General features: G+C 38.7%; 1 protein-coding gene across 1 annotated transcript; it reads left to right on the forward strand.

Moving 5' to 3' along the window:
• Positions 1-7603: 7603 nt before the first annotated feature.
• Positions 7604-8572, forward strand: LOC148017721 (pentatricopeptide repeat-containing protein At2g33680-like). The gene is made up of 3 exons (XM_087661491.1): positions 7604-7847; positions 8028-8170; positions 8330-8572. The coding sequence occupies exons 1-3, from the start codon at positions 7604-7606 to the stop codon at positions 8570-8572; spliced, it is 630 nt and encodes a 209-aa protein (XP_087517617.1).
• The last annotated feature ends 2430 nt before the right edge of the window (positions 8573-11002 follow it).

An 11002-nucleotide genomic window follows, 5' to 3' on the forward strand; every position in this document is an offset into this window, starting at 1 on the left:
ACAGGTGCACCAAATGGAGAACTACTAGGTCTAATTAATCCTCTGTTAAGTAATTCTTCTATTTGATTTTGATTCCTTTCTGTTCAATTTGTCTATAGGGTGCTTTACATGGTGGTTGTGTACCAGGAATTAAATCTATCTTGTGATCTTCAGGTCGTGAAGGTGGTAGTCCAGGTGGTAAATCAACAAAACAATCTTGAAATTGAGCAAGAAATTGTATATGCCTAGGATGCATTTGTTTTTCTTTAGCTTGAAGTTCATTCACCCATATTAAATAAGATTTACTACTTTTTACGTAATGCTCGTTTAGCCTGAGTATGAGTAAGCAGTGGAAAATTATTAGAAGCGTGCATACCATGCAATGTGATTTGTTTTCCTTGAAAATAAATTTTAATTGAATGCGTAGAATAATCTATATCTAGATTATACTGATGGCGCCAAGGCATTCCTAAGATAATGTCACTAGACTGCAAAGGTAAAACTAGGAAATTTTTTCGTCCAGTATATTCACCAATTTTAATTTCTAAATTATGCACTTCTTGTGTTCCGTTATATCTTGTTCCTAAGAATGCAGCTTAATGCGATAATTTGTAGTAACTATTTCTAAATTCAATTCTTTCACTAACTTTGCAGAAATAAAATCATGTGTGCTCCCATCATCATGTAAAATAATATTTTCTTTACCATGCACAAAACATTTCATTGTTAACAAAGAATGTGGAGTTGGTATACCTAGCAAAGTATCCGAAGTAGTACCAATGTCGTCTTCATCTTCTGTAAAGTGAGGCATTTCCTCACGTTCTTCTTCCATTGCTCCAAGATAATTGATATGGATAGGTGGCTTTTTGGTTTGGCAATTGGCTGCTAGATGTTCAGGTTGATGGCATTTGTAACAAACTATGGATTTGGCTTTAGATACATTATTGGTAATGGCAAGAAATTTAGGAATATTAGAATTTGGCTGTGAGGATGGCTTAGGGTTTGGATTGGTATTTGATGGCAAAGCAAGCGGTCGTGTCCAAGACTTATGGAATGAAGATGGAAGAAAACGACTTTGATTGAATTTTTGAAAATTTGATTTGAATTGTTTGGAACCATAGTTACCATTAGTTTGAAATTGTTGTGGTCGCTTGTCTCTTCTGTGAATCTTGTCTTCATTGTCATGGGCCAAGGAAATTGCATCTTCAAGGGTTGTTGGCTTGAACATATTGACTTCTACATAGTAATGTCCAAGTAGGCCAGACATAAACTTGCGTTTGTGAGTCGCTTCAGGTACATCTTCGAGCATGCGTAGTTGCAGTAGGGCATTCCAAAAACATTCAGTGTATTGGAAAATAAGTTCGCGATCTCTTTGCTGTAGAAGATCCCATTGCTTTATTGCTTTTTCATGGAACTGAGGAGGAAGGAAATTCTACAAAAACTTCTTTTGGAAACTCTCCCAGGTAGTGGGACAATCAATGCTCTTACGAACTATAGTCCACCATAGAGATGCTCGATCGACTAAATGGTTAGTGACATATTTAATTTTGTATTTCTCAGTGTATGTTTCTTCATGGAAGTAATCATCAAATTGACTTATAAATGCAAGTACAGTCTTTCCATCTCGAGATCCATTGAAAGTACGAAATTTGAAGTTTCTTTTACTTATCTTTGTTTCTTTGCGGATGGATTGGGCTTCAAGTGTCACATCGATGGTATGTTGTATAAGATCTTCGGGTTGCGGTCCATCTTTGTTGGTGGTGTTAACATGTGTGGGATCTAGAGCATGGCAGATGCAGAAGCTATGGAGGTTGAAAGAGGAAGAAGAAACTCATGAATACATTGACCTTGACAAAGACAAATTGTCACACAAGTGAATTAGGTTCCAAGATTGAGACTTGGACTCATAAACACAATCTTGTGTATGGACAGTGACATTGACACTTTACTAGAAAGAAAAGAGTACTATCATTGCCATTAAGAAAGGAAGCAAGTACAATGCTTTATAGGAAAGTAGGAAACGACAGTAGGCACCACTGTGCATATGGGATAGGTAAGCCTGCATGTCCTTGGCCCTGAAGCTCCACACAAAGAGGCTGTCAATGAATGTGATTGCTGAATCTCAACACCCCTCCTCAATCACAACTAGAAAGGCACAAAGTGTGTAGGGGCTGTAATGAGAACCACTTGCAAAGTGTGGGCACACCATAAACATGGTAGACACTAGAGGCTGTCTCGCAGAAAAGGCTAAGTGTAGGCACCAAAACATGATGGACATCCAGAGGCTGTAACAGGGGCCTCACAAAGTGTACAGGGATTGTAATGCCAAGTTACATAAGGAGTTTACAAAGCTTATGGCAGGAAGCATTAGGGCAAGGAGATACAAGGATTTTAAAATAGTCTATCAGAGTAATGAGAGTAGAAGGACTGATGAGTCTTGTCCTTCCGATCCTGGTGGTCTTCATCTTCATCTTTTGGTCCATGGTCTTCTTCTTCTTTCACAGCTGCAAGATAGGCCTTTTGGGACCTCTTCCTAGCATGACAGAACTTCTCAGTATGTCCGGTCCTTTTGTAGAAGTCACAGAAGAGCGGTTCCTTTTTACCTTTGTATCTGTTGTTTACATATAACATTTGTTCATCCTTTGAAGTGCTGGGCTCTTCTTTGCTTTTAAGTTTCTTTTCTTCTTCTAACAGAGAGGCTTTAATATAAACAAGTTGAGGATCAGGCATGTTGGTTAGAGTGGTTGATACATTATCATAAGCAGGAGGCAAACTTTTTAGCAAGACACCAATACAAACATCTTCATCCATTTTTAGCTTTATTCCTGCAAGTTGAGTAAGCATGCTTTCCATGTAGTTCAGATGGGATGCCAGGGATGTATGAGGCTTCATATCAAGTTGGAAAAATTCAATTGATAGACCATATTTAGACGACTTTGACTGTGCACCAAAGTGTGATTGCTGAATCTCAACAGGTGGTAGATCATTGCAAATTGGCCAATTGAACTTGCAAAGCTTGTTGGGCTCTTCATTCTTCTTCGAGCTGCATCATAATCAAATCCAACTTTTGCTCCATTATTGGTTTGGGTAAATCACCTTAAGCCATAAGATCGTCCATGTTTGGATCGGTCATCCTGTAAAATCCAAAAGACCTCACACTCTCGAAATCAGATTAGCGGGATGAGCATAGCTCAAAGGCTGGTATACAAGGCTTGTAATTTTTGTTTGGCTTTTATGGTCTTTCTCTTTTGTGATTGCGGTATTCGTTGTCTTCGTAAAAGTTGCGTATAATATTCGTATGACATGCGTATGAACTTCTGCGTTTGTTGAAACTGGTTCAGCAAGTCTGCAGGTGTGAACAGAGTCTACCAGAGAGCAATACCGTGATTCTGTGCTTCTACGTGTGAACAATCTTTATGGGAGTAGTTGAAGTAAGTCTTTATTGACTTCTGTGACTTGTAGGACTTGGAGGAGTATGTTAGCTTAGTAACTTAGAGGACTTAGGGGCTTAAATCAAGAAGCTAAATTTCGTGGACAGAAGGATGTCGTCAACGGAATTGGCGCCGTCCAGAACGTCCTCTTGCCGCCGATCGTCAGTTTTGTTAATTGAAGCTTTTTTTTAAAAAGCTTATTACTAAGCTTAATAAACCTTTGAAATAAAGCTTTTAAGCTTTTAAGCTATGGAGGTTACTGTTTGTCTGGTTGAAAAACGACTTGAAGAAGGAGCTTTCCACGTGGTCCTCCGCCTCCACAAGCTAGTCCTTTGCGAGATCAGAGAGTGCAGAAGGGGGTTCTTGACCGCCAAGAACACATCGGTATCGATCGTTCGCGACAAAACTAACTATAGAGCTCGATCGTTCCAGGAGCTCCGCCTTCGCGCAAGATGGTAAGCGATTGGAAGCTCTCGATCTCAACTTTGCTCTGATACCACTGGTGCACAGATCAGATGCCGTAAGCACGTGTAGTGAGAGTCAGAAGGTCCCAAGAACAAAAGAACTCTACTTTTTGCACAAAAATCAATGTAGAAAGCTTGCACGACATGAATAAGAGACCAATTGGGTACAATATCCCCCCATGCCTTGTGTGAGCGCTCCACAAAGCATGTATTTCATATATTAATCATCTTCAAGCTCAAATAATAGCCCAAATTACAAAATAGCATGCTTTAGCTTTTGAGTTTGCTTTTGTGCCAAATAGAATTAAAGCTAATGGGTGCCCAAGAAGTCAGGCGTACCCAAATACAATGTCCAAATACAAATATCTAAATTGTGCGCCCATGCGCATACAAAAATAATAAATAAATATCAAGCGCTTTGATAAATAAGAGCGACAAAATATAGGTGCTATGCCTAAGGTATGTGCCCATCAAAATATTGACGATAACTTTGAATACACGCTATCCTCCAATGCTTTCCACTGCCATCGCTGCTATCTCTACACATCGAACTGAAGCATTCACAATCGTCAGTAAAATAATACAATTAAACCAACAAAAGTGAATACCTAGCAGTCTTCAGCTACATAAATAAATTGGTTAGAAATCAATCCTAACCTTAATTTATCACGAGTGCGCACTCTAATTAAATATGTATTTTGCGGAATCACCCGCTATGGAATCACCCATGTACACATAAAACTAACAAAACGCCTGAAAAGGATAGACGTCCCCATCGACTTCTCGCACAAAGAATCCACTTTGTGTATGAGCCCTGGTAATAAAATCTTACGAAATCCACCATAAAACCTCACGGAATCCACCGTGGAATATGCCTCCTGGCATGTGTGTGTGTGTGTGTGTGTGTGTGTGTGTCCTCTATTTGGGCCAAGTTCTTTTGGAATAAGCATCATATCTAACCAAAACTTGCAAAAGAAAATTGTTCTTATAGATTGCCAAGTATACTCACAAGCATCTTTTATTGTATAAAGAGAAAATTGAGCCAAAAGGAGAGGTGCAAAGCTTCTCAACAAGAAAGAGAGAGAGAGAGAGAGAGAGAAAGAAGCTATACACTTAGCTGGAAGCAGATTTTCATATCATGATCGATGCAGGTTTGCTAGAAGATCTTGCAACATTTTGTATTTTGTGTTAGTGAGCTACATTGAAACATGACACTCAAGATATTCACATTGGACTAGGGTTTCTTTTTATTAATTCAATGTGGTTACTGATGTAGGGAGCCAAAAGATTTGTCATCAAAATGAAAAAGAAGCACTTGGTGTAAGCTTGCATAATATCTTGTAGACTAGATATAGGATTGGTGTAAAATAGGATGCTTGATATCCTAGAGTAGGTTAGAAACTTAGGTACCACACATCAACTACTGTTTCTATTCTTGAGAGAAGTTGCACCTAGTGTTCAAAAAGAAAAATGCACGATTTTCTTCATAGTTCTTGTTGTGAGAAGTGTGCTGGGATTTTGCAAGTAGCACTTGTTGCAATCGTCACAATGACAGTATTCTTCCATACAAAATGTCATTATGATACTGTAGCAAATGGGTATCTTTACTTGGGTGCCCTGTACTTTGGCTTGGTCACCTGATGTTTAATGGGTTCTTTGAGCTGGCAATGTGTGTTTAACGGCTCCTTGTATTTTACAAACAGCGAGATCAAATGTTTTTCCTAGCTTGGGCTTGTGCTCTTCCTTCAATTCTGATAAAGATACCAGTTTCATTGCTCAAATTAGGAATTTGGGTGACCCTCACATATTATGTGATTGGGTTTGCACCAGAGGCTAGCATTTCTACACTGATCTTTTGCTCAAAGGAATGCTTTAAGCTGCTTTTTTACATGGGTCTTTTTCAACTGCATCTTCTAACGAATGAAAACTGCCTTGTACAGGTTTTTTCAACAGTTGTTCCTTTTGTTTCTTATATCTCAAATGGACTATGGGCTTTTTCGATTTTTGGGTGTTGCTAGAAGGAAATTAACTGTGGCCAACACATTTGGATCTTTTGCGCTTATGGTTATTTCCATTTTGGGAGGCTTTGTAATAGCTAAAGGTAGGCAACGTTGACCTTATAGAAAAGTTAGTAGACTGGTACTACAGCCTAAATTTTGACAGATGCATGATGGTTTGTTTTGCAAGTAGCATCCCTAGTTGGTGGATTTGGGGGTATTGGATCTCACCCATGATGTATGGGCAAAATGCTTTGGCTGTAACTGAATTTTTAGCACCTCGATGGGATAAGGTACAATTGCTAATAGTTCTATGACATGTCAAATTCTCTACTACATTATCCTTCTTTAAAGAAAACATGGTGTTGCCTTAGTTACATTTGTATTGTTATCACCAATATCGCACAGAAATGCAAATTATGAACAATGTATACTTCTTCTACTATCATTGATTTTGAATGCAATTGCAATTTATGAACAACCATTCAATGATCCTTTAGTAGCTCCTACTATTGCCAAAGCTCTACTAGCAAGGCATGACATATTTGCAAAGAGTTCTTGGTATTGGATTGGCGTGGCGCGATTGGCATTTTTCTTTTCTTCTAAATTGGTATGACATAGACATGAAGAGTGACTAAGCATGGAGATTAACAATTTGAAAAGGTTAATTGTCTTGTGTGTAGGGTACATACCTCATTACATCTATGTCTACATATTTCATGTGTATTTGTAGACTGATGTGTACTGTGTTTTATGAGACTATGTGCAGATATAAGGAGCATTTGTAGTTACTAGCTTTGGTTTTATGCATGTGTGCAAACATGCATTAGTCTATTCATTCTATATCCTTATGTTCATGTTGATGGATTATGTAGAAGGTTTTATGTGCATATTTGTTTGTTGTGTGCAAACTATAAGGTACAAGATTCCTCAAAATGAACCAACATATTTTTTTTGTGTAACTTTATTTGGCTTTGTTTGTATTTTTTGGTTTTTTGATTGTGGGGCCTTTTGTGGTGGGGAGCTCAGGTCACTCTCATGGTCAACTATGATTTACCAGTAAAAAATGAATATCCCCACGAGCCAGATTATGAACTATACCTTCATAGAATTGGAAGGAGTGGTCGGTTTGGCAGAAAATGTATTGCAGCACATGTAGATCTTGGAAGCAGCATGATTGTAGTTGAGCTTTTTACTAGCATGCAATAAAAGGGCATTGAACCGAACAGGTTTAGCTTCTTGTCTATTCTAAGGGCTTGCAGTGTTGTTGGAGCTGTGATGTATGGCAGATCAATACATGATATGGTGCTCAAATGTCGACTTGAATCAGATGTTCAGGTTATGAATATTTTCATTGATATGTACACAGTGTAAGTCTAGTGGAGGTACGCAAAGTCTTTAACATGTTGTCATGTAGAGATGTAGTGCCATGGAATGTATTGATTGCAAGATATGCTACAGTTGGGGATAGCTCATGTGCTCTTGAGCTTGTCAATGAAATGCAACAAGAGGGTAGAAAACCTCATATATTCTCGTTTGCAAGCATTCTAAAAGCATGCACAAGCGTAGGAGCTTTGCAACCAGGCACGGGAATACATGACCAGATTATCACAAGTAGATATGAATCAAATGTTCCAATTGGCAATGCACTTGTTGACATGTGTGCAAAGTGTGGCCTTCTAGTAGAGACACGGTTGTTATTTAATCAATTGGAAAATCAAGATCTGTTGTCATGGACTGCAATGATTTCAGGGTACATGCAGGTGGTAAACATATCATTGCTCCTAAACTGTACGTGAGAATGCTTCAACAGGGTATAATGCCTAACAAGTATCTATTCTCATCCATTTTAGAGGCATGTAGGAGCATTCAAGAAGGAGAATGGGGTAGAAGGATACGCAATCAAGTTGTCAAAATTGGACTAGATCAAGATGTCATCATTGGAATTGCTATTATTGACATGTATGTGAACTTTGGTAGTTTGGAAAGCTCATCCCAAGTCTTTGAGAGTTTCCAAAATTAAAATGTCCTCTGGAATGCATTAATCAAAGGCTATGTGAAGCTAGGTTTTTTGCTCTCTGCTTTGGGACTATTCAAAAGAATGCATTAGAGGGATATTAAAATAGACAAAGCTCTTTTTGTTTCACTTATAAAAGCATGTGGTCATCTTGTTGACTTGCAAGTCACAAATTTGATCAATGAACTAGCATTCAGGTTTGAATGGGAGGCAGACCTTATGGTTTGGAATAGTGTTCTCACCATGTTTGTAAACTGTGGAGATTTGTTGCAAGCACATGATGTTTTTAACAAAATTCTCAATAGGGACATAGAATCGTGGAAAACTATTATTACAACTTACATTTATCATGAACAGTGCCTGCTTGCATTACAACTTTTTACCAAGATGTAGTAGGTAAGTATTGTACAAGACACACTTTTATTTTTATCCTTATTAAAGGTTTGTGGTAGTATTGAAGGAGGCTGTCTTACACATGATCTGATTACTAAGTTTGGACAAGATTTGGATTTGGTTGTCGAGAGTGCTCTCATCAACATGCATATCAAATGTGGGACTTTAGAAGATGCACATAGTGTCTTTGTCAATTTGCAATGTCCAGATGTGGTAGCATGGGGCACCATGATAGCAGGCTATGCTGATTGTGGAGATGGACTGTGTGCTCTGCAGCTTTTTGAGAGATAATCATAAGCTTGTACAAGTTTGATTTATTTTGTATATGATTCTTTCTTTTCTACATTATTGTCTCTTATAGATTGGGGTTATCTCCTAGAGAACAATGTTTTGACAACAATAATGGTGCACTTTTTGGGAAGCTATGGGTATCACATTTAGAATTTTTGGTTGTAGAGTTGTGGAGTTGAACGTGTTTTGGTAAGATGGTTTCCAAGATGATTCTTCACGTATCATTAAGTACATCTCAAAAAATAGTGGTGACTGTCAGGTGCGTATATATGGATATTTTCCTTGGTGACATGTCTGCCCCTCTGAAACCATTTGTCATGTCATAAGTTGATAACCATTTGTCACATCATCAATTGACAACCAGGTTGAATATGGTGGCTTAAGTTTTCCTGTTTGTATCCTATTACCTTATTTGTGTCATCATAACTCAAATGGCCAAGATTTAAAAAGCAAAAATGTAACCTCGCTCGTGATCTACAACTTATTTGAAGACACCTAGACCAAATTCTGAAGATTTCAACCCTAAAATTCTCTAGGCAACCTGCAATTGTTCATTACAGCATGTAGTTCTAGCTAGAAATTGACCTTCGTGACTCTGTATCTCCTGCATATGAGCTCGGATGATAACCAAATTTTGTAGGACCCTTATGAAGGTATAAAAGCCCGTTTTGGATGTGTCGGTCACTATAACTTCTCTCTCAATTAAAATAGCTTTAGACATCTTCAATTCAGCCCTGCCTATCCACTATTGTAGTCTCCTACATCCATTGGATAGTTGACCAAGAAGGCACACATACATGCAAGATATCCCCTTTGGCTTTATATAGCTTGTATATCACATGGAATATTCCAAGAACAAAGATCCACATCATTAATCTATGGTTGATCACATTAGACATACAAATATAGATTGAAGTGCTTCCATACACCACCCTCTCCTAAAGGGGGTTGGTTCATTGGATGCTACACATCCTTAATCTCGGCCTGTTAGGTTTTGGAGAACTCGCTAGTTGGGCAGAGAGGGTGAAGAAGGAGGGTGGCTTGCCTTAACTACAGCCTACTGAGACTGATCGGCCTCATCGAATTGCAGTCCCTTTTTGTGTTGTAATCCACAATTAGCCCCTTTGGTAACCTCAACATCTGTCATTGTCATTAACGAGTTCTTTTCCTACAACACCCATCAAATTCTTATCAAGAAACCTAATGTGGGGTTGATCATGGTGTGTACAAAATGATTGACACATAAATATTGTGGATTGTAATAGACAAGGAGCTCCATGGCGATAAAGAGAAGGCACACAATATGCACACTCAAATGTTCTCTCTTCTATTTCATTGCATACACAGGTTACTTATATAAAGGAGGAGATACTCCATCAATGATTCCTCACACTTTCCATGTGTGTCCCCATGTGACACCATACAACCCACACTTTGCATGTGTGCCCTATGTGGCACACTTTACTCCACATCTCTCATCCATATTCATGCATCATACAATCTTATGCACATAAGAGTGCTTTCACATAATACACACCTGCAAATACTGAAGCTTACATTCTCAACACCTCCTCTTAAGCGAGGTGTTTACTTTACCATATCACCCATCCAATGTAGCATTACATGACCACAATCTCTACCTATAATGGAGTGTTTACATGACTAGACACATCTAGTCTACTATATGCATGTTTTATGTGCGTGTAAAATGTTTGTTTGATCGCCACTTGCTCGAGTGAACATCCTAGATGTTCCGGAAAGATATGAAAAACCTCATTGTGCAACAATCATGTGCACACATGATGCACTCAAAAATTCTTTTGGAGATCTTAGTCTCAGCGAGCAGAGAACCCAACACAAGCCGATTCTTGTGCAACCTTGTCTCAGACACACTTTGTCAAGACACACATGCATATAAATACATTCATTTTGAGCCTCTATGTGGGCTCAAGCATAGTACCTTCATACCATGGGTGAGTGCAAACTTCTATTGAGCACTAAAGTACATAGTGGTGATGTTTTTTTTCTCAAAAAAATGATTAGTCACTGTGAAGCCACATGGGCATTATCTTCTCTTCCATCCACTTCAATCTCTGCTCATCACAGATTGTAGTGATGGTAGATTCCCTCTACTCGTGAGCATGTGCAAAAGGAGCTTCCTCATAGCTCTCAATTGCACCCTTATGCTTGTCGAGGGCCTGCTCCCTCTCCTTGACTCTCGGGCTTGGAACTCCTTCTAGAGGACAGTCACATGCTTCTTCTTTGTTCTTCTACCATGGAAGCCTCAACACACTGCAAACTTTTTCCCATCATCTTCCTTTGTCTTAGCTTCTTTCTATGCCATCAACTTGCTTTTGCTGCCATGCTTTCTTGGACTCTCTCCCTCAGTTATCTTTTGGCTTACTGGCTTATCATTCTTCTTCCCTTTTG

The sequence above is a fragment of the Lygodium microphyllum genome, chromosome 21, assembly GCF_053477565.2.
Source record: "Lygodium microphyllum isolate KBCC chromosome 21, Lygodium_microphyllum_v1.1.10, whole genome shotgun sequence".
Lineage (NCBI taxonomy): Eukaryota > Viridiplantae > Streptophyta > Polypodiopsida > Schizaeales > Lygodiaceae > Lygodium > Lygodium microphyllum.

Coding starts and splice junctions, on each gene's coding strand:
- LOC148017721 (XM_087661491.1), top strand. CDS start 7,604: ATGGACTGCAATGATTTCAGGGTACATGCAGGTGGTAAACATATCATT. Junction 7,848..8,027: donor TGACATGTATGTGAACTTTG/GTAGTTTGGAAA, acceptor CACTTATAAAAG/CATGTGGTCATCTTGTTGAC. Junction 8,171..8,329: donor ATTTGTTGCAAGCACATGAT/GTTTTTAACAAA, acceptor TCCTTATTAAAG/GTTTGTGGTAGTATTGAAGG.